At 56.2% G+C, this 23,610-nt stretch overlaps 1 protein-coding gene across 2 annotated transcripts; it reads right to left on the bottom strand.

Annotated features, from left to right (window-relative positions):
• Positions 1–1,497: 1,497 nt before the first annotated feature.
• LOC306808147 (tyrosine-protein phosphatase non-receptor type 9-like) lies at positions 1,498–23,350 on the bottom strand (the record flags this gene model as incomplete). Of its 2 annotated transcripts, XM_079318379.1 has the most annotated exons (19): positions 1,498–2,909; positions 3,721–3,928; positions 4,010–4,160; positions 4,405–4,483; positions 4,988–5,057; positions 5,150–5,243; positions 5,609–5,937; positions 6,211–6,321; positions 6,902–7,007; positions 7,604–7,728; positions 7,809–7,898; positions 8,314–8,457; positions 18,950–19,030; positions 20,080–20,157; positions 20,440–20,537; positions 21,396–21,492; positions 21,591–21,695; positions 22,460–22,616; positions 22,725–23,350. In XM_079318379.1, the coding sequence occupies 19 exons, from the start codon at positions 23,348–23,350 to the stop codon at positions 2,707–2,709; spliced, it is 2,952 nt and encodes a 983-aa protein (XP_079174505.1). In that variant the 3' UTR covers positions 1,498–2,706. The 2 variants fall into 2 exon arrangements, with proteins under 2 accessions (XP_079174505.1, XP_079174504.1); XM_079318378.1 differs by lacking the exons at positions 18,950–19,030; positions 20,080–20,157; positions 20,440–20,537; ... (2 more) ...; positions 22,460–22,616; positions 22,725–23,350 and adding an exon at positions 11,903–13,107.
• Positions 23,351–23,610: the final 260 nt, after the last annotated feature.

Here is a 23,610-nt window from a genome sequence, read left to right as displayed (position 1 = left end):
GAAGGGAGCAGTGTATCCAAGCTGTTCCCATTCAGAGCCAGAACTGGTGATCCCCATCTCTCTCCTCTGGTTATTCCTACTAGACACCCAGGCACATGAGTCTGGGAAAAGTTTTAGTTGTCTGTGCTCACATCACATAAAATTGAGCTAGAAGGCACCACAACCACGTTTAGCATGTGCACAGAGCAGGCTTGGTTGGGATTTCAAAGAGTGTGGAAGAGAGACAGGGGCTGGGCACACTCGTGGGGCCACGTGGAACACTTGGCATCACCTGCAGCTTTTGGATCTGGACCTGACACTTGGCCAAAAGCCCTGCCGAGCCACAGAGAGCTGCTGCTGACAGCACAGGATTAACAGTGAACTGCAAACATCCCCTTCCTGCGTGTGAAGAAAGCCCAGCTGGGTGAAAAAGTTTGGCAGTGAGGAGGGAGGGCCCTGGGAACCTTCCTGGAGGATGAGAGCTCCCTCGAGGAGCCACCCCACACTGGGTCCTGCAGGGAAACGCTGGGGCAGCCTGAGCTGCAGGAACAGATCACACGCTGGGCTGACGCTGCTCCAGGACACAGCTGGGTGCAAAATGGTACCTGGAAGGATGGGACACTGCAGCTGGACCAGAACCACTCTGCAGGCAGGATGTGCACAGCTCCAGGGAGGCTCCCAACACCCACCCCTCGTGCACTTCTATGCACCAGGACATGCAGCCCTTCCAGACAGATTCCCTGCTGCCTCTGGTTCTTTTCCAGCCTTTCAATGCTTGTGTCTGAACTTGGTTTGGCACAGCCAAGCCACTCCATGCCCAGAGCACAGGGGAAAGCTTCTCCCTGTGCTAGTCCTAGAAAGACTGGCATCCCTCACTTTTTAGGCTCCAGCTGAGCAAACACAGGTGCTGCTCTTCACACCTACCAGCTGCCCTGCTCTGGGGCACGAGCTCCCTTGCTGGCTCCAGGGCTTCATTTGCACAAGCTGCCTTTATTCCTCCCTCATCCCTAAGCCTCAGGCTGTGGCTGCTGCTCTGGGACTGGCATCACTTGCACCTGAAGGCACTGGGGCCGCCTGACAGCCCAGGAGTTCCCCTTGGTTTTTGTGCCCTGCATGTCTGCTCAGAGGGGATCCAGGAGCACAGAGGTGATGCCTGCACCTCCATATCCTGCAGCAGCAGGCAGACACCACGGCCAGACAGAACTGGTGTCCTGGGGCTTGTCAAGGCCCTGGGAAAGAGGCAGGAGCTTGGAGCAGGGTGGTTTGTGTCCCCCCTGGCTATGCAGGCCCATTGTGCTGCCTTTCCTCCTGACACTATCCTGCCTGCCCAGGAAAGCTTCCTGCAGCCTGGTTATCTCTGCCTCAGCCTCACCCAGGCCAGAAGAAGCCCTAAACACAGCCCCTCAAAGCCCAGGTGTAGCCAGGGATGGGGCCAGCTGGCTTTTAGAGATCACAAAGCTCTGAATTCCCTCAGTCTTCTGTCCTGCCCAATGCCCCCATGACAGCAAAGAGGACTGGTCACTGGTGGTATATTTATATATCAATACAAATAAAAACAAAACAACTCCCAAAAAAGTAACAACAACAAAAAGGCTTCTCTGAGAGCAAAATAGGAACATTTACAAATACTTCTGGCTCTGGCTTGGATCAAGTTAATGTTAAATACAAAAAATAAAACAAACAAAAAAAAAAACAAACAAAAAAACCACAAAAAAAACCCAAAAGAAAACAAAACCTCCCAAACCCTGTGCCCCCCTCCCCCAAGATTATAAAAAAATAAGAATATACACATTCAAAGAGCTTATTACAGTATAAAGTTGGGGAGGCCCAGGCAGTGGTGGGGGCTGGGGCCGGGGCAGAGGCTGGTTGCCTCTCCAGGGTTTGGGGTTTGTTCTTGCTCAGCGCTTTCCCAGCCATGACTCAAGGCAGGGCTGGGCCTGCAGGTTCCCAGCGGCAGCTTGGGAAAGCCGGGCAACCTGGAGAGCCGGTCGGTGCCACGGCCCGTCACCTCGTACCTAGTGACTCCCACTCCAGGGGGCAGGGGATGCCTGCCAGCTCCACCCCAACCCTCCAGACCCCCCAGGAGCACAGCTGCTATCTCTCTCCGTGGGGAAGATGAGACAAACAAACAGGGGGATGCCATCGAGTATCCCTGTGCCTGCAGCGGGGCGGGCACAGGATGGGTACCGGGTCCCGGCGCTGCCCGCGAAGGGAAATAAAGGGAAGGGGGAGGACAAGACAGAGCCAGGACCAAACTCACCGCTCAAGAGGTCACAGCAGTGAGGTGGCAGGACAGGGGGAGCTGCTAAAGGGGAGGTTGTATATATGTATCTATATAATAGCCAGGGGGTCACAGCGGGGTATATTATATACACACATACATACAGACACACAGATGGAACGTCAGCTGAGACCGAAGCACGCGCCTCTTCCTCAGCCCGAGACCGGGAATACATTTCCTAGGGCTCTGCAAAGCCCCTCTCTAGGTACATCTTAGGTGGTCCCAACAACAAAAAAAAGAACAAAAAAACCCCAACAACTTGAAGAGAAGACAAACCACCTCCCCCAACCAACCAAACCCAACCAAAACATGCCGGGGAGGAGGAGCGAGAGCCCCCTTCCCGCGCCGGCAAGCGGCAGCCACCGTTTGGGTTGAATAAGGCACAGTTCCATAGCAGTGCTGACAGCCGGCTGCTCCGGCGGCCGGGCAGCCCAGGGCTCCGGGACTCAGTGCCCGGGCGTGCCCCTGTCCTGCAGCAGCCCCTCGCGCTGCGCGTGCTCCAGGATGGCCGTGTAGCAGAAGTGGTACTGCTCGGGGGTCTGGATGCTGAAGGCGCGCTGGGTGCGCATGCGCAGCACCGTCTGGTAGATGTTCAGAGTGCCCACGTCCTGCAGCTGCGACAGGCAGATGTCCAGCGCGCAGAAGGTACCTGGGGACGGTGACAGACAACAAACAGCACCGTCACTGCCCCTGCTGAGAACCCCACTGATCTCCTGTGGGGATTCTCACGGGTCTGATGGTTGAGGGAAGTCCTGAGGACAGCGTGCAAACACACCGTGTGCTGGAGTCAGTGAGTCAGGGGTCTCTCTGAATTCTGCAGTAATTTTAGGGTGAGTTCTAATGCTTTTAGTAAGTGAAAGGTTTCAAATGCCAGAGTAGCAGAACGAGTTCTAGTGAAGGTTGAAACATACTGATATCTTCAATAGAGGCTCCAGGACCACAGTTGTAGACAGGACTTAGTCAGTTATAGCAAGAATATTGCTGACATTTTTCAGATAGAACCAAACAGATTGTATGTGTAGTTCTATACATAACCTGGTGTGCTAAGAAACTAGAATTCTAATAGGTTAAGGAGTGGTGGTCTGAGCTTGTGTCTCAGCTTGTTGGAAAAATCCTATATAAGAGTTTGTATTGGGGAGAGTTGTTGCTTTTAGCCATTGGCTTTTGCCAGGACTTCCAGCCATTGCTTATTGCTTATTGCCAGCTGCTTTGCCATTGCTCTTTGCCATTGCCTGTAGAGACTGATGTGCTTTGTAATAAATAACCTTTGTAACTGTTAGCTGCTCGATTATTTAAGATAACCTGACAAAGTAGGAGCCTAAGAGCTCCGGAGCAGGTGCCTAGAGCACTGGAGGTCAGAGAGAACCTCCACACCGTGGATTGCCAGGATGGAAATGCCCCAGGGAAAAGCTGGACTTGTCGCCCCACATCCACCCCCAAAGCTCCCCCACACCCATTACCTGTCCTGCCAATGCCAGCGCTGCAGTGCACCACGAGTGGGGGTCCCCCGGGGTGACCCTTGAAGCGAGGCCCCAGGGCGCTGACAGCCACTCTCTGCTGCTGCTTCACGGCCCCCAGAAAGTCAATGAGAGTGGCAGCGGAGGAGGGGACGCCATAATCCGGCCAGCTCAGGTACTGGAAGTGGGACACCAGCCGCCGCTCCCTGGTCTGGGGGAAGCAGGGGGTTCAGACCCTCTCTGCTCCTCTGACCCCCATGCCATTCCCACCCAAGGCAGTGTGGGCACGCACCTCTGAGCTGTGGATCTCCAGGATGGTTTTCTTGTAATGGTTGAGGTTCTCTACGCCCAGGTTGGTGATGGTCAGGGCCCCAAAGCATACCTGGAAATCTTTTTCCAGGGGCCAGTACTGGCCACACTTCCTCCTGCCTCCTTCCTCCAGCCTGGGAGAAGGACAAGGACAAGCTGGTAATGCCCTCCTTGCCCTGCCTGAGACATCTCCCATTCCCATGCCACCCACCCTTGGTGCTTTGGGGACCAATCTGTCCTTGACCCAATGTCCCCCATCTATGGGGACTGGCACCACTACTGTAGGATCACCTCACCGAGCCCAGTGCTGCCCATCCCACACCAAAAATGCTCATTTTGCACAGGAAAAGAGGGCTGTGTCCCTCCTTGAGCACTCACCGGGTTGTCATCACGATCACCAGGACGTTCTGCTCCCACACCATGCGCCAGAAGTCACCGTAGGTGTTTTCCAGAGGCCCTGCAGGGATAACCCTACACATCAGCCCAAAAACCCCACAGATTTGGGCAAGCCCAGCTGCATCCGCCAGCCCCCCATGACCCCCACAGGGAATCACAGCCCCTTCCTGTGGGGGCTGACCCAGGTGGGGATCCACAGACACACCCTGGAGCTGTCACTGACTGCCACCCCCAGCACCGAGTCCCTATGGCTCAGTGCTGATCCCACCTCTCTGCTCATCCTTGGGGCAAATCCAGAGCTGGGATAGGGGCAGGGAGAGGGAGAGAGCTGCAGTCGTGGATGAAGCATGATATCCCCTTGCTCTCTCCCAGGAAAAACTTCACTCCACTAGCTGGAAACTGAGAAGGGAATAAATACACCCTGAGGGAAGGGGGACCTGCTGGGCAGAGCCCTGCTCCTGGGATGTTCCCCATGGCCAGTGGCTCACCCTGGGCAGAGTGGTGGAACCTATAGGTGCTCCATCAGGAGCAGAACAACCCCAACCCCTCGTTGGCTCAGCCATACCCTGAGTGCCAATGTAAGCATTCCTCTGCTTGTAGCCATCCATGAAGCTGGCGTTGATGTAGTCAGTCAGCTGCAGGGAGAAAAGCACGGATGAGATAAGGCCTCCAGAACCCTGGCACAGCTTCCCACAGGCCTGTGAGTTTCCCTGCTGGGCTGGCTCACCTCGGGGCGGCTGTACGGCTTCGCCAGCTTGACACGGGTTTGGTCCAGGCAGGGCACGTCCCCGTACCGGTTCTTGTCCTGGTTGTAGGGTGCCCTGGAAGGTGGGCCAGAGGGAAGCAGGGATGTATTCCAGGCAAGGCAAAGGCAGAGCATCCCTCCCTCCCTCTGTGCAAGCCTCTGGGGCCTGTAGCCTGGGCTCTGCTGCCATCACCTGGCCAAAGCCTCGGGAAGCAGAGTCCCAGCTGGGTCCTGGTCCCTGCTGTGCTCTGCGGCTCCCCCCTGTTCCCAGCACCCACAAAGGGGCTCACACCTCCCTAGGCCGGGGCTCTCTGTCTCTAACCCAAAGCACCACACCGTGAAGAGGCCGATGGAACCCCCTCCCAGCAGCAGCAGCGTGGGGTGGGGGGACACCCAGCTTTCTGGGGTGAGAGGGGCACCTGGCTCCTCCCAGCGACTCACAAGGAGCAGACGAAGGTGCCAGCCGGGCTCCTGCGCCGAATGTCTTCGTACTCCTCGTAGATGCCACGTTTCTGCTTGTGGCTGACGTGATCCAGCAGCTCCTGGAGGGTGACAGACCGGGGCCCAGGGACGTGGACGGAGCCGTTATCTTTGGGGGCCGCCAGCGGCACCAGGATGAGCTCGTCCAGGGGGTCGGGGTGCCCGTTCTGCTGGGGCAGGAACCGGCAGTTCCAGCTCAGGGGGTCCAGTTTGAGGGACCCCCCGAGGTACTCAGGGAGGCATTCCCGGGGCAGGTGTTCCTTCAGCTCTGACATCTTCACCATCTGCACCTGTGAGAGGGAGAGGAAAGGCGGGGGTGACTCCAAGAAGGCTGGAGAGGATTTGCTGGGGATGGGGACGGGGATGCCAAGGCTGTCTGGTGCTCAGCAGCTTCCAGCAGATGGGGCTGAACGGCACAAGCTGCTTCCAGCACCTCGTCACAAAGGGAAAACAGCCTCAGCCCAGCTGAGGATCCTGTGCCAGGAGAGTCCCCTGCCAGGAGAGTCCCCTGCCAGGAGAATCCCCTGCCAGGAGAATCCCCTGCCAGGAGGGTCCTCACTCACCCGCTCCCGCAGCTTCTCCTTCAGCAGCAGGCTGATGATGGAGTAGGGCACACGAAACCACATGGGCGCTCCCACGATGAAAACCTTCTTGAGCCGGGCTGGAAAGGCACCCTGCGGGGTGAGGAGGGGGTCAGACCCACTCTGCTGTGGCAGAGGACATATCCCAGCAGAGGTGACAACCAGCAGAGGGACCTGACGATAGCAATGCCACAACTGAAGCGTGCCTCGCACGCTCACAGCTGTGTTTGGCTTTATGAGTCGATAAGGAAACAAATTACTTCCTTGGAATTAGGTAGGCAGAGGGTTTGGCTCGGCGGGGGAGAGGTGAAGACTGGGAACTGGGATTGTGCAAAGAACACGCCCCGGCCAGTATTTACTCTTATTGCTTTTTTTTCCGGAGAAGGGAGGAGGCACCAAATGCCAGCACGATGAAAAAATAATTTGCATCTGCTTTCCCAAAAGCACTGCCAGCAGCTGTGAGAGGAATCCAGCCCGGGGACAGCTGATCCCTCCCGCCCGCACCGCAGCCACAGCCGGGTGCAGCCTGTGAGCTCCCAGTGCCCTCCCCAGCTCCTGGAGCTGCTGCTCCTCGGCTCAGACGTGGTCAGTGTGGTCTGGGCTGCAAATTGGTGCCAAAACCGCAGGACTTTGGGCTCCTGTCCCCAGACACCAGTTAACCCCCAGGCAGCACCTTGAGCAGATTGAGGATCTTCTTGCTGAGGTCCAGCTCGAAGTTGGTGTACTGTGACCCTGCCATGTCATAGATGAACACCAGCCCATTCCTCTGCGTCTCAAAGCTGAGAGGAGGAAAAGAACAATGTCAACCCCACAACATGCAGCCACCTGGCTCCTGCATCAGAAGCTCTGCCCCACGCTGAACCCCAAAAATCCCTTTCCAATCCCTTCACTTCCAGGACTCACAGACTCCAACCTTGCTTCTGCACTTCCCAGCTGCTCCACCATCTCTTCCTACAACCCTCATTTAAGCCTGACTCGTGCCTTAAGCTTGCCTTAGCAGCATCACCCATGATGGGTAAGGTCAAAAACAGAAAGAACCCAGCAGGATAAACGGCAGGGGAATGTCCTGAGTTTATATTTTTGGCAGGGCTCAAGTTACGTCTGGCTGATGGTGGGGCTGCCTCCTCCCCAGCCAGAGCCTGCTGGAATCTGGGGCTTTGCTAAACTGAACCCAGGGCGTGGACAGGGCAAGGCTGCAAAGAGCCTGGTTCAGGACTTGGGGGATTTTGTTCCCCTGCTGAACAACTCCACAAGGAGGACCTGCTGGTCAAACCAGGGAATCAAGCCATGGGGAGCAGTGATTTCCCTGGAAAGAACTGTGCTCCCCAGGGGCCCTCTGGTGTGAGACAGGGTAGCCCTGCAGAGGCAGGCTCACCTCTCCACAGCTCGGTCCAGCAGGTAGAAGAGTGCCTGGAGCACCACGTGCTGCACGCTCTTGCTGGGGTGGTGCAGCTTGGCTGTGAACAGGGCGATGGAGGCTCCCGAGGGGTCCCGCACGCTCTGCGGGGAAATGGGGTCAGGCTCCTGCTGGGAGCAGAGCTGGGATCAGCTGGGACCCCCTTGGGGGACACCCCACCTACCAGAATGGTGAACTTGCCGCTGAGCAGCTCCGAGCGCAGCGGCTCCTCGTGCGGCTTCAGCTTCACAATTCCCTCCTTCAGCCGTGTCTCCTGTGGGCAGGGAGGGCAGTGACAGGGGGCACAGGCACAGGGCTGCCCCCCGCAGCCACCCCCAGGGAGCCTCTGCTCCATGGCAGCATTCTCCAGCACTCTCCCCAGTAACAGAAGGAGCAGCTTTGCAACACCGGGTTGGAAAAGGTGTGTGTGTATCTATATCATTAATACATAGGGGAATGCTCTGTGGGCAGCACACACCAGCCAGGAGGGCACCCCAGGGCTGCTCCCAGAGGAGGGGAAGGGACCGGGATCAGTGACATCTCCATGGCAACCCGCCTTGGCTGAAAAAGGATTTTCCAGCTGGATAAAACTTATAAGGGAGAGAGAAGAAGAAAAAGGAGCAGGGGAGGGAGGGTGGTCCTAGGGAGCAGAGAGCCCGCAGATGGGGGTTCCAGCCCCTCTCCCTTACCCGGTAGGAGTGGAAGAGCTCGATGGCCCGCAGGACGTCGAACTTGCGGGCCATGAGGAACTTGACAGCCACATTCCAGGAGAGAGGGGACACATTGTACTGGCCTGTCCACTTGTTGATCTCCTCCAGGAACTGCTTGGTTGCCTGTGGGAGAGATTGGGGGCGTGCGGTGAGACAGGGTGAGAGGAAAAGGAGGAGCAGGAGGAGGAGGAGTGGGAGGTAGAGGGGGGCCCAAGGAGCATCCCTGGTCATTGCTGGAGATACAATCCTCCAGAGACCCAGCAGCTTCTTGGGGTGAAGCTGGGAGCTCCACAACAAAAGTAAGGGTGGTGGCAATGGAAATGGCATAAATGTCACATGAGAAAGGGAGCAAGGGGTGGGAAAAATGGCCTGGAGGACACTTATGGGAAGGAGAGGGGAGCAAAAGGAGGATTTTACAGGCAAGAAACTCCCATTCAGACACAGCACAGCCCCACCAGCTGGCAGTGACCTGCTGGGGTTGCAGCTCCACCACGGAGCAGTGAACTTGGCTGTGGGATCACAGGTAATGAACACGGAGGGCTGACACTTGGACCTGCGATAGACATGGACCAGCTCACCCAGTAACACGTTTCACACACACACGGAACACCAGGAGGGTCTCAGGACAGCAACACTGATCTCCAGTGCTGTGCTCTGATCTCCTGTCCCACACAGGAGCCCCGAGGGAGATGGGGCAGAGCAGCCCAGTCTTCCAGCGCATCCTGCTGGAAGGATGCAGGCAGGATGGAGGGAGGGAGGGAGGAACCAAACGCCTCGCTCCCACCAGGCACACGCCAAAATAAAACAGTTTCCATCCTCTCTCAAGGGAGGAGGCGGAGGAGGGACAGAGAGTGCGGAGCGCTGGCTCCGGGAGCGGGGAGCGCAGGCAGGCGGCGGTGTAGGATGTCAGGCAGCGGCACGAAGTTACTGGGAACTATTCAGAGCTACTGGGAGCTATTGAGCCAGAAAAGCTTGTCGGTGTTAATGACTTCCGACAGGAGGAAGCGAAGGGCCGGGGTTTATCGGCGGCTGGAGGCGCGTCAGGGACAGCGAGCCCCTCTCGTGGGATGGGCCAAAGGAGCCCGGCTCATCCCAGAAGTCTGTCTCCCAGCACACCGCAGCCACGAGCTCCCGAACTTGGCCCCAGAGTCGCACAAAGCACCACAAATACAAAACAAATGGGACAATACAGGAACCATCTTCGGCCTTAACACAGCACACTCATATAGGAATATATCCTATCCATGAATATATCCTATCCAATATATCCTGGGCACACCTCGACTTTGCCAGGGCATTCCCCGAGGCTCCCAGCTGCCCAAAATCCAGGGCTGCAGATGCAAACCCAAAATAACAGTGAAGATGATCCTCCCCTAAGACGTGCAGGACAGTCAGGGCGTGGGGGTGAGGCACAACTCTCACTTTGCTCGGACCAGAGCTGACACCTTGCAGCCTGAGACGGCAATAAAGCCCCCAAAGGGTGTCCCCAAATGATGGGAAGAGGGGCCCAAAGAGCATGATGACAATGAGGAGAGGATGCCTGAACCAGTGTTCACAGTGAAGTCACACTTCACACAATCCCATTTCCAGCATCTGTCACGAGGCATGACGGCCTTTTTGTAAGGGGAGGACGCACCAGAACGAGCACTGGCTTTGCAGGGCAGTTCAGCCATGAATTCCAGCTTTCCCTGGGAACAAAACCAAATTCCAAACTTACCAGTGCCGCCATTCAACAGCAGGGAGCCAGGCGTTACGGAGCTGAGCATCAATGCAGCCACAGCTCTGCCCCCTTGGTGCGCTCCACTGGCTCATCATCATTCCTAGCCCCGCTCCCAGATGGATTTACACACACATCAGTCCCAGCGGAGCAGGGATCGCTCCACGTGCCAAAAACAAAGCCTGGGACCCGGAGCTGCAGCACCAAGTCCTGTCTGGGCAGCACTGGCAGTGGAATTGTCCGTAGCCAGGCGTTGGGAACAATGCTGGTCTTTGGAGCGCTGGCGTCATCCACGTCCCCGCTCTGCTGGAGCAGGGTGGTGACAAAGCCACCACTGCCAGAACCCAGGGGTTCTTCCAGCCCTCCTCCCCCAGGCAGCAAACCTACCCTCCTTCTTCAGCCTGGGGACGTGGGGGATAAATCTGTGAATATTGCAGCTGGCTTGAAAACCCGCAAGGAAAATTGGTTTGGCTCCTCGGGGATAGGCTAAGGAGGGAACCGCAGAGAGCCAGAAGAAGAGATGTCCCAAGGCTGGCCTAAGAGGAGAAGGGTGAATTCCCCCCTCTCTTGCTGGCTTTCATCCACGGGAGAGTGGATGAAATCTTGATGGTCCCAAGAAGGATGAAGGAGTGGCAGGAAGGGCATGTTACAGCCCAAGCCACCACTTACCCATGGAAAGAAGGAAATTCCCATTATTTTGGCTCCCAAGCCACCAAGGGCAGCACGAAAGGCAGCTTGGTCACACCAAGCTGATGACCCAAACCTGTAGCCATTATTGCAAACACCTTTTCACCTTCTCCATCCAGTATTCCCAAACAAACCAAACAGCTCAGATCCCTCTCCTGCTGCAAACCAGCCTTCCCTGCCACTGCAGGATGTCCAAAACCCTGTTTCTGGAAGTTCTGCCCCCTCCATGACACAGGAAAAATGTCAGGCACCTGCGGGGACAGAAGGCAAAGGACACTCCCCATTCCTTGGAATTTTATCACACACTGGAGAGAGCAGTGCTGCTCCCAGGAGGAAAAAACCTGGTAGCTCTGCATTTGCAGCACAGGCTGCAGAAGGGGCTCTTCCATGGAGGTTTTGAGAACTCGGCATCTCTGATTCAACCCTCCTAAACCTCCCTGTAGAAACGAAGGATTTTTAAAGGAGAGAAAACCAACCAGCCAACCGACCATTTTGGGAGGAGAACGGGACCTTTTGCCCTGGCTCTGCAGCCCCCAGCGCCACCAACGTGGCCAGTGTGACAGCCCGAGGGGGCAGACGGAGCCCGGCAGTCCCGCTCCCGGGCTCCACATCCCCACGCCGAGGGAAGCACAGCGGCCGTGGCTGGGGAAGAGGACAAAGGAGGGGACAGGCAGGGATGGCTCCGGCCACCCGAGGCGGCCCGGCCGGCTCCAGGGCCCCGTTCTCCGAGCCCAGCAACATCCTCCTGCGGTGACGCAAGGCCGGCGGAGGAAGCCGGGACGTCACGGGAGGCCTGGGGCGTGGGAAGCGCGTGCACACGCATCCATCCCCACGCATCATCCCCACGCACCATCCCCACGGCAGGGAAGGCCTGCCGGCAGGGACACGCTGCCCTGGGGATGTGGGAAGCACCCAGGACACGGGCCGTGCCGGGGCTGCTGGGGAACGGGGAGGTTGGGGGGTGCGCGGATGGGGGGTGCAGAGTGGGTGCTGCGTGGGCACGGATGGGAGGGATGCGTGGGATGGGGGAATCGCCTGGCTGGGAAAAAACCAGCCTGGCAACCCGCGGTAGCCAAATAACGATGGGAAAGGAGCGGTGGGGGGAAGGAACCGCCGGGGTTCTGGCCAGCCCGACGCGGGGAAGAGGAGCTCGGCGGGACCTACCTGCTCCTCCTCGGCGCTGAGCTCCGCGGCCATGCTGCGCGCCGAGCCGGGCCGAGCCGAGCCGGGCTGCTCTAGGCGGAGGGCGCCCCGGCGGAGCCCATCCCCGGCGCTGCGGGCACCGGCCCCTCCCGGCGGCGAGGGCGGCTCCGCCCCGGGGGCCCCGCCGAAAGTGCGGAAGAAATTAAAATTTAAAAAAAATATATAAAAATTAAATATCTATATATATGTATGTGTGTGTGCGTATGTGCGAGCCCCCCGGGAAGTTTGGCTTGGCCCGGGAGCGCCGCTCGGCTGGGCCGGGCCGAGCCGAGCTCCCGCCCCGCTCCGCTCTGCCCCGGCGGGGGCGGCGGCAGGAAGCGCCCGCAGCCCCCGGTCCCTCCTCCCGTCCCCTCCCCGCCGCTCCGCCGACCCCGCGGGGCGGGCGGGGGACAGGAAGCGCTCCCCGGCGGGGGGGCGAGCGGGGGACAGCGGCCGGGATGGGGCCGGAGGGGCCCGGGCACCCCCGAGCTCCGCGCCGGCTCCCCCAGCCCCGGTTCCGGCCGCGGCGAGCGGGAGCGCCGCCGCTAAAATGGTGGCAGCATCCTCCTCCCTTCGCTGGTGCTGGATGAAATTCCCGGCAGCCGCATCCTCCCTTGCTGTTAACTGGATGAAATTCCCGGCACAGCATTCTCCCTTGCCGGGATTGCAGCCGCGCAGCCTTCCCCCCACGAGCAGGAGTCCGGGGTTTCCAGGCGCCTCTTTCCACTCCCTCCTCCACGATCCCTAAATTGCACTTCCCAGCTGAGCGCAGGTGTCAGCGCCTGGATGAAGAGTCCCGAAGCTGCTCCGGGAAGGAGCGGGGATCCCGGGGAAGCACAGCAGCGGTCGCTCCGAAAAGCCGGGCCCTGGGACAAGGGGACATTTTGTTCAGCCGAGGAGCACTGTGCTGGCAGCGTGCCTGCAGCCGGAGCCTGTGCACCTAACTGGGAGAAAATGGAAGTAGTGCAGAGGGAAGGGGCTGAGCCCCGGCTGGATGAGAGCTCCAGGCTGGCTCTGTCCGCCAGCGCCCCAGGCCATGTCTCCAGGTCGAGCTGCCCGCTCAGCTCTCCTGCCCCAGAACAAATTTCAGCTCCCGGTGGGGTGACCCCTCCAGCAGAGCTGCTGCCCGTTCCAGCTGGGAGTGGGATCGCACCCAGCAAACACAGCACGGCACCGAACTGCGCTGGCTTTGCGACTTCCGTTTGACACCCTCCCTCCAAAAACAGCCTTTCGTTCCCAACAGGAACTGTAACGCAAATATTTATTTCTCCAGCCCAGCTCTTGCTTTTAAAAGGGAAACTATGAGGCATCATCTGGAGCCGGCGGGAAGCTGCAGTCGCTTCCCTCTCGCTCTCCTACATCAGCGCACACAGCCCCTCTCCGGCTGTATTTCCTCTCCTTCCCTCGCTGGAGGACCTTGGAAGGCTGCTGGAGGGCAGTAACCTGAGCTGCAGCTTTCTCTGCCCTAAGGGACGCACAAATCTTCCATCCAGATGCCCACCTCCGGGTTTAATTGCCTGATGGAAGGAAAACCGTGCTGACAGGAGGCTGGATGCCGTCTCCTCCTCAGCTCTCTTTCCCCGCAGCTGTCTGCCAGCCAGGGAGCCTGAAGGTGGGAACCCTTGAGGGATGGGGAGATTAAGGCACTCCAGGTGCTCATCCTCTTTCCCTGGGCTAGCTGCATCATATGTTAAAAAAACCAGAAAACAGTAAATTAAGCAGGTGTTTGAAAGACAACAGCTCCGAGCGCTGCGGGGCCGGGCTGCCACTTCTTAGCCGGGGAAGGGGAGCGGAGGGCAGCCCCCTCCCGCGGCCAGGCCGGTTCCTGCTGCCCGTGCTATCATCAATAGCGGCTGCACAGCCAGATGGTCACACACAGCCCACACGCTTGGCACAGAAACCAGGCTTCTTCTGGGAAAAACGGGGGGTGCAAGGGCAGGATACAAGCACACCCACTATCTGCAGGTGGCCATCCCCACTCTCCGTATCTCCTCCAGGGGCATTTCCATAGAGAGCTGGGAGAAGAGTCCCCAGTGCTGCCTTGAGCTTGATGTTTCATCTCCCTCCTTTTCACCAACGTGGGGACAGCCAGAATAATCACTTCATGCCCCTAAACCAGGGAGGGGGAAGCAGCCGGTGCTTAAAAAGTGGGATTGGGCTGGGATGAGAAAGACAGGACAAGAGACTGAAGTACCTCGATGTGCAGAGAATTAAACCCACACAAGCTCTGCTCCAAGTCAGCACTGGAACCAATTTTTCAATCCCTGTTTGGGAGGCACAGCACGCATCCACCCTTAGGTAGCAGGAAGACGCTCAAGAATTTGTCTTTCTGAGAAACCTTTTATTTGGCACGATCAATGGTAGCGTTTTTCTGAGCAAACCCATTCCTTCCTCCCCCCACTGAGAAAAGCCTGGAGGAGAGAGAGGCTTCTGCCGTGCCTGTGCTGCACAAAGCCCCGTTCCGAGGCAGGTCCTGCTGCAACGCAGGGAAATTTAGATTTTCCCAAGAACGCATGGGTGCTGAAAATCCAGCCTTTGGATTTACAGCAGCTCACTGCAAACTTCTTGTCAGTAACAACTTTCACTGAAAAGGCCTCAGAAAACAGCTGGATCAAAGGCTGAGAAGCCCTGATTTCCAGGGCTTGGGAAGGTGGGGCTGCTGCAAGGGTCACAAGCAGCAGCTGCACCTCAGAGGTCCAAGCACTGTTCCTATGCTGGAATTTTGCCCAGACTCTAACAGAAGCAGGGTCAGGATCTGAACTGCATCCCTGTGGTATGGGGATGGATCACTTCCCAACATACAACTGCTTTAGCGAATAACCAGACAATCCTGTAAAGGCCTCACAGAAGTCCTGGCAAAAAAAAAGTATGTAATAACAAATAATATAAAAAAAAATTCCAGCAGCACCTGGGGCAAGATACTCCACTGTCATGCCCTTTAAACAAAGCCATCCTATCATCATTCCTCTGCCCCCTCCCAGAGGCAGAGTGAGAAGCAGGGAGCCTTTTCCCTGCCCAGCAGTTTAGCTCTCCATCTGGCTCACTGCTCCACCCCGGCCCTCCGGAGACTTTTCTGGCTGTGGGGTGGACAAGTGTTCCAGCTCGTAGCGTCCGTTCCTCGCGTCCTCCTGCCCGCTGGGGCGGCCCTGCTGCTCCGCCAGCTTTTTACTCCTCTTGCTCTCGATGATCTGCTGGAGCTGCCGCCCGGCGTAGTCGGGCTTGGCCGTGAGCGCGGTGGGGGGCACGGCGAGCCCCAGGATCTCGGGCACCATGTAGGGCCGCAGCCAGCCCACCAGCGGGGTGCTGCCGGGCGTGTAGTGCGTCTGCTTGTGGTAGAACAGCAGCCCGTCCACCTGTGGGCAGCAGAGACAATGAATGAAAGGGCAGAGCTGAGGCTGCTGCAGGTGAATGACCAGGCACCAGACAACGGCTCTGTTCTGAGTTTGCAGGCCAAAACCACCAGCTGGATCGTTTTTCCTCAAGCGGTGCAATAAATAGCGGAAGGGAAAGAAGAAACCTGCAGAGCTCCTGCCCTGAAAGATCAGCGACTCCCAGATGGCTTTAAATTGTCAAAGGCAAACGAGTCCAGCCTGGTGTCGGCACAGAGCAATGTCCTCTGGATGCTTTCATCCCATTCTGCACAAAAGCCAGAGAGTTTCTGAATAAGGCAGCCCACTTTACTGGATTAGGGTTATTTTAAATAATACATTTGGAAAGTAATTAGCCCGAGCGTGTGACGCCAAGGAGCCCCGGCTCCTAACAGCTCTTTCAGCTGGCTTATGCCAAAAAAATTCTTAAATGTTTCCCAGGAGATAACTTCTCCTAGCAATCAGTGACAGTTAAGGGCACTCAGGACTTTAAAGGTTTAGGCCCTAACTCTTGTGCTATTTCCATACTCTGCAGTGCTGCAGCTGGCTGACGTTTTCCCCACTTCCCCACCGTGCTCAGGGATTCTTGTCCCCCCTCTTCCCACGCTTCCCAGGGGTGTGCTCTGCAAGGTTGGATCCTGCTGTCAGGCTGACTAATGCTGGAGGTGGTGCTCCTCTTAGCTCCACAAGCTGTTAAAAGGCCATTTGGCTACGAGGAAGAATGGCTGAGTGGGCAGAAGAGAGGAGGACAAGAACCCACCTCAGGATGAACTGCTCCCAGGCCCCTCCTTGATCTTACAGCCTCCAGAACAGAAACACTGGCTGAGCACAAAGCAGCTTATATCCACTCCTGCTCCACAGATGCTAACCTCTGACAGAGAGTGTAAAGCTTCTGGCATTATTCTGGCCATAATTTTCAGTTAACATCTTGCAAAATAACCCCAGAAAAAGGGGGATTTCTGTGCTAGGAAAACATAAAACCAGAACAGTAAACATCATGATGAGCTTGTGCAACCCCTGTGGATATATAAAGTGAAAAGCTTTTCCCCCACCCTGCCTCCTGGGAAGAATCAGATTCTGCAGTGCTCCAGTGCATCCAGCCCATTCCTGTGGGTCTGTGGCACTCGATGAGACACAGGGATTCTCCAGCATCCACAGGAATGCTTTGGTGAAGATCAGAGCCTGGAAGGGCCTTCCAGATCACTCCAAATACCTTCCCCAAGCTAGAGAATTCAAAGGAGCTCAGCTTGGTGGAGATAGCTCATATTCTCCATTCCCTGATTTAAGTGATTCCTGTATTCCTTCCCATCTGTTTGATTTGTTGGCTGGGTCCCTGCCCTGACCCTGAGTCACCACAGTGACAGCAGCCACATCAGAACAAGGACTGACGCTGTCCCTAAATGACCACACCTGAGGAGAGACTGGCCTGGCAGGATTTAACATTCCACAGCCATTCTTTCCAGATTTTAGGTGCTTAACAGTTCTCCCATTCCTAAACTTCAGGGTTTCTCAGAGGCTTTTGCTTCCCTGACTTTGTGGAAAGCATGGGTTGTTTTACTCAGATCTGTGAGAAGGACAGCAGCTTTTAAGATCCACTCCAAAAACCACTTGAAATTCAGTCAGTCAACTGATCCAAAGTCTACTGAATTCCAGGGAATAAGAGTCCACTGAATAGAATGGATCAGCTCTGAGGTTACATATTACTCTGAAACCCCCGATCTGAAAGCACTGACCCCCTCTGTGGCCACCACACAGGTGGTGATCCCTGTCAGGATCAAAAGATGCTGGGTTCAGACCTAAGAGCACCTCTGTTACCCTTCATCCACAGTCAGGATGTATTTTGCCTCCTGCAGTTTATCCTGCTCTGTGCCAGTGGTAGAAGGTGTTTTTGGGGATTTTTGGGCTCCCTCTTGTGGCACACAGCAGAGACCCACAGCTCCCTTCTTCCTGGAAAAAGCACCACGGTTCCTGTGCTGCTGGGGCTGCTTTGAGCCAACGTACACCACATTCTTCTTCTTGGGGTCACACCCTGATATGGCAGAGGGCCTAGGGGGGAAATCACAGCTGGATGACACAGCTGGAGCCTGTTCAGCTCCATCTCCTGCTCCAGAGTTTGGCAAGGGCCTCCTTTGGAGCCCAGAAGTTTGCAGCTCTGACTGCAGTGGGCAAACGCTCCTTAGCCTTTCCTCATGGGAGCAGATGGCTCAGGAAAGAATGAAGACTCTACCTCGGGAAAGCCAGGAATGACTGTTCCTACAGAGGCAGTCAGGGCATTTATTATTGAGCAAGCCAGCTGTAAGAAAGCTGGGAAGCCTCTTCAATCCATGCTCAGAGCAGGGTCTGGCAAGACCAGCGAGGGGTTGGGACTTTCCAATTTGCTCTGATGACTGTCCTGGCTTTCACAAGTAGAAAGCAAAGTCAGCCCTCACAGCCAAGTCAGTGCCCTTAACTTAAACTTACACCTATTTTAATGGCTAACTCAGGATGGGAGAGCACGAGAGACACTTGTCACATCAACATGGCTTTTGGCTTCGTGGGACAAGAAATCTCTGTGGGGCTGTTCCTGATGTAGGGCTGAGACTGGGTACTCCCAGGAACAGCTGCAGTTACTGGAAGAGCTTCTGGCTCACAGATGTTGTCACTGTCACTGGGTTGGAATGCCATCCCCTTCCCTTGCAGTGACAATCAGCCAGGGCAGGCAAAGCAGCCCGAGCTGATTCCACGAGGGCCTGTGACTCCCTGCTCACAACCAGACAGAACTGAGCAGGGTGGCACAGGGAGGTGCCTGTCCTGCCCTTCCCCAGAGGTCAGAACAGCACAACAGCTGTGCCAGAGGAAGTTTAGAATGGGTATTAGGAAAAGGTTCTTCACCCAGAGGGTGGTCAGGCACTGGAACAGGCTCCCCAGAGCAGCATTCATTAGCCCCAAGCTGGCCAGAGCTCAAAACACTCTCAGGGTGGGATTCTTGGAGTTGTCCTGTACAGGGCCAGAGCTGGACTTTGATATTATTAGCAGGTCCCTTTCCACTCGATATTGTGTGATTCTACTTTTAAAGCTGATGAAGCAAACACAGGTGTCCTGTTCAGTCATTTCTGCCACAGCCAACTGCCCCCAGGTCCAGTATCCCTCAGGCACCATCATGAACACCCAAACTCTCCAAAAACCATTGGAGTCTTACCACCACCCTGCTCCTTCCTCCCCACAAAAGAGCCAGGTGCCTTGTTGGAAGCACCAACACCAAGGAAACACACACACAAGCCCACCCAGGGCAGTGGTCAGTAAAACTTTTGGCACTAAAAAGATCAGCTGTCCATCACAATGCTGTGTGAACCTGAGCTGTGCTGCTTCTGGAGGCAGCCTGAGTGTCTTCTCATCCCAAAAAGGCTCTTTCAGACACAGTCAACTGCAGCAAGGGCAGCACAAACTCAGGGAGTGCTGTGGTTTAACTCCTGCTTGTTTGTATGGTGGAATAAGGTCGGTGACAAGGCAACAAATCAAATATGGGCATAGGCATCCATCCCACATGCAGGAAACAACAACTTGGCAAGCTTTGTGCAGCCTCAGGAGAGCAAATTCCCAAGGAGAGGGGATGAACCTCTCTCCCAGCACTGGCAGAGCTGTTGCCAAGGCTGGGGTCCAGCCCTCACCTGTGTGTTCTCACCTCAAAGGGAAAGTCTGTAGCCAGCAGCTCACACAGGCTGTCCGAGGAGCAGGGGAAGTTCTGCAGGCCCACAAATTTGTACTGAAAGAGTAAGAGAGGGTTAGAAGAGGCAAGTCTCTGTCTAGAGGAGAACAAGTTGCTGAATCCAGCACTAAGAAAAAAGGACTCCTCCAGTGGAGGATCTGGCATAAGAAGGAAAGAAGCTCCCACATACTCCTGATACCTTTTTTCCCAAACACCTAAGACTGCAGGAAGGGCTTTTCAGAGATGACCCAGAGATGCTCTTCTAACCAAAATAGAAAATGATGACCTCTGGGCAGGATGCAAAGCAGACAGACGTCTGCTCCAGGCTGCTGGCTCAGCCAAGCCAAGCTTTCCACCCAGGAAACGAAAAGTGAAACTACTCCCCCTGCATTAGGTAGTTATCTTCTGGATATTCCTGTTGGGAGTCAGCATAGGATGTTATCTGAACATAGACACCCTCACTGCATCAGCCCCATCTATCACTCAGCTCACAGGAGATGCTCAGCTCACAGGAGCTGCTCTGCTTGGCTGTGTCTGAGCAGACAAATCTCTCACGTCTGTGCACAAAAATCACTTTCCAAGTGCTGTGGGCTCTAGGTCTGACCCCCATGTGTAAGCGTTCAAAGGAAGACTTTTTGTTCTGGCTCAGCATGAACTCTGCATTCATCCTGACAACTTCAATGATCAGTTTAAACAGAGGGAAGGCTTAGAGCTTCACAAACCCACAAGACTGCAGGAATAAATCCCATTGTAGTCAGGCTGTCAACCAACACTGCTCCTGAAGAAACCACACTGGTTTTCCATTCCATTACAAGGGAAAGCTAAAAACAGCATGGAAGTTAGCTGATACCCTGCAGCAGTGTGATCTCCCTCAGCACTTAGGATGGGGGGAAAAAACCCCACTGAACTCATCTACAATATGCAGTGGATCTATTTACATCCTGACCACGGCATCCTGTTTCATCAGATCTAAGCTTTGAAGCCTGATCTGTGAGGGGAAGGAAAAGAAAAAGGGAAAAAGCTTCCACTTGTGAAAGAAACTGCTGAAGCCTGCTGAACAGGAGAGCTTACTCCCTCAGTCTCCTCCTCAGTACAAAAGGACTTACCGGATTAATCCTGCTTTTCTCTCCCAGCCCTTCCTCCTCTTGGATTTTTGAGGAGAGCCAGAAGAATCTGAAGTCAGTCTGTGAAAGGAGGGAGAGTTAGTGACCATTCACCACATATTCCCTGACAGTATCTGCCAAGCATCTTTGCTCCTTTGTGCTCACCTGGGAGATTCACAAACTCAACTTCACCTGCAGGAACAGCACCCCAAACCCTGCTGTTCCCCCCCAAAACATGCACACAGTTACCCAGTAGCCCTAAAGCTGTGCTTAGGAGAAATATCTGCCTTTTGCAGAGTGAGTTACACATGGTGCTGGAGGAAAGCAGCTCAGAGAACACCAGAGAGGGCAGGGGCTCAGTACCTGGCAGTCATAAACGGGGTGTCCTCTCCAGCACATCACGTCCAGGATGTAGTAGGTCTGCTTGGCCTCATTGTAGATGCAGTCCAAGATGCTGTACACTGCACACACAAACACAGGGAGCTCCAGACCTGCTCCAAACACTGCCCAACCCAGCTGGAAAACACCAGGTCCCAGCTCTCCAAAATTAATCCTGCCCTGATGTGGGACTGTGGCATGCAGAGGGATCCCCTTCAGCTAACAGAAACTGCAACCACAAAAAGCCTTGAGCTGTGAGGCTGCAAGGGACCAGGCAGAGGCACAAGTGAGGGCATGCTTCAGAATATGGCATTTGCTGGACAATAAGCCTCTCTTTTCAAGGGGGGAAAAAAGACCCCAACAATTTCAAGGTGTATTAAGGAAGATGACACCATACAAAGGTCTCTGTTAGAGGACAGAGAGGATGTCGGAGTTTAAGAGTGTCAGTCAAACAGGAAGCTTATTAAAAGATGTGGCAGAACATGGGACAATGGTTTTAAACTGGAAAAAGTCAATTTTAGATTAGTTGTTAGGAATAAACTCTTTCCTGTGAAGGTGTTGAGCCCCTGGCACAGGTTGCCCAGAGCAGCTGTGGCTGCCCCATCCCTGGAAGTGTTCAAGGCCAGGCAGGAGAGGGATTGGAGCAGCCTGGTTTAGAGGAAGGTTCTCTGTCCTTGACAGAGCAGTGGAACAGGATGATCTTTAAGGTCTCTTCCAAGCCAAGCCATTTGGGGATTCTATGTGCTCATCTAGCATAAAGTCATCTGATATCATTCCCATCTAGTTATCCCAGAGATACAGAAACAGGCCTGAAGCTGACAAAAAAGGGACATAGCTGTGGGACTAGGGGGAGCTGGAGGCACAGCACTGGGCCTGTCAGCACACACAAACTCCCAGGCAGCTCCCCCCTCTCTGTCCCAAAGGCCTCCTCACACCTGTACCTTTGTCACCGGTTGCATTGTGCCGGTTTCCCCCTGGCAGCAGGGATGGGAACCTGTTGACACAGAAGCCACTCTTGGTGTAAGCTGCTGTTGTGCCCTGTGAGGGAAAAAAGGAGAAAAAAACCCCAGTCAAGGCAGGTTTATGTTGGCTGTGAACACATTCAGTTCTTTAGCAGCTGCTGGAATCTCACTTACCCTGGAGGCCACCACAAGAGCCCTTTTCCCGACAGGACACACCACCACAGCCCACTCCTGCTCCAGGTCTGAGGGGACATCCACCAGCCACTCTGACAGCATCAGCTATGAAGAAGAACCAGTCAGGAACAACTCTCCTGAAGCTATGGACAACAAACAGCTCAAGGGTAAAGCAAGGAGGTTTTGACTTTGTTTTGACAGCTTTAGAGGCAACTGGCACTGCCTGTCACCCTGAAAGGGCTCCTTCCCTCCCCTTTAATGAAGTCCAACCTGACTAACAGATTCTTCCCCAAACCTTTCTCTTGCTTCCCAGCTGCTGACTGAGCTTCAGACCATAGCACAGGACTCACAGCCTTTGAATGAGCACCCCACACCTTGGGCCCCACTCCAGTACTTTATTTTTTAAAAACAAAGCAGGGCTTGGAGATTCCAAAATATTAGTAGTAAGGAGCCTGGACAAGTTGACCTCTTTAGAGATTGCCTAAGTAACTGTGTGTTATCTAAGACTGATACAGCACCTATGCTGATAAAACCCAGCTGAGTTTGTCCTTCTTTCCTTTCCAAACACAAGGAAAGAGAAACCTTTAGCTGAATACTGCCTAACTGGGTACTCATGCTGCTGGCTGAGCTGAAATCTCCTAAGGTGGCGATGCAGAGTCAATGGCTGGAATCAGTGACCTTCGAGGTCTTTTCCAACCTAAGTTATTCTAAAGCACATCCCATCTCTACGTGTTTTCTATTTGAACTCAGCGTGTTTGGGAGGTGTAACAAGCACAGTTTCTCTGTGAGCACCCACCCAGCCGGGCAGGACACGCTCCTCTCAGCCTCGAACCATCCCACATCCCTGCCCCACCGGCATTGCTCCTCACCTGATTGGCGTAGCGCTTGGGCAGCTTTTTGCCAGCATCCACGTCCATCGCCTCTTCCTCCGCATCTTCCCCTTCCTTGTCCTCGCCGTCGCTCTCCACGCCGGCCCAGTCATCCTCCGCCAGCCTCCTGGCATGGTTCACATAGTCCAGCCGCCTCCTGGGGGGAGGGAACAACCCGCAGGTCACCCACGGCACACGCCGGCCGGGCCGCTCCCCTCACGCAGCTCCCCCGCGCTCCCACCCGCCGGCCCGCTGCCGCTCTCACTCTCTCTGGATGCGGAGCAGGCGCTGCCGGCGCTCGGCCTGCCCGAGGCCGCCGCGGGGTTTGTAGGCGGCCAGGCGCGGGTGCGGCGCGGCCGGGCTGCAAGGCGCCGCCAGCCCCACGCCCGCCGCCAGCGCCGCACTCAGCTCCTCCATGGCAACCCGCGACCCGCCCGCCGCGCTTCCGCCGCGCCGCCCGCAGCGCCCCCTGCCGGCGCGGAGGACCCGCGCCGCCCTCAGCCCGCGTGCCCCGTGCCTCAGTTTCCCCCGCGGCCGCGCACCAGGAAGGGGCGCTGCGGGCCGGCGGCGGGCGCGGCTGAGGGGGACATCCCGGGAGGGAGGCGGGAGCAGCCGCAGCCCCCCGCGGGCGGGGATTGGTGCCCCCGCGGCCGGCTGCCTGCCTGCAGAGGGCAGCGTGCGGCTGGCCGGGCCGGGCCGGGCCGGGCCGCTCCCCGGCGTCACGGGAGGTTGGCGGCCGGCTCCGCCACCCCTCCGGCAGCGGAGCGGCCCCGGCGCTGCCCCGGCACAGCCAGCGGCCACGGGACCGGCCCCGACACCGACACCGGCACCGCCTCCGTCCTGCGGGAGAGACTGACGGATTGCAGGGAAAAACCAAACCCCGCCAACCATCGGGAAAATCGGCCCGGAAAGGGATTGCAAAACCCCGGGATCACCGGGAGGTTGGGCAGGGTTTGAGGTCGTTCCCACCGACGGGAAATATAGGGTGTTTTATCCACAGGAGCCCCGAGAAAAAAATCGCTTTGGATTTATTTCCTCGTTGGCAGCCAGGGGTTTTCCTCCCGCAGAGTGAAACCTCGGGATCAGCCTCCCGGAGAGATAAACCCTGCGTGGACATGGCAGAGCCCAGCTCTCGGGCCGGCCGGGATTCG

The sequence above is a fragment of the Erithacus rubecula genome (genome assembly GCF_903797595.1).
Source record: "Erithacus rubecula genome assembly, chromosome: 14".
Taxonomy (NCBI): domain Eukaryota; kingdom Metazoa; phylum Chordata; class Aves; order Passeriformes; family Muscicapidae; genus Erithacus; species Erithacus rubecula.
Note: the sequence above shows the minus strand (reverse complement) of the source record. Positions and strands in the feature narration are given on the sequence as shown.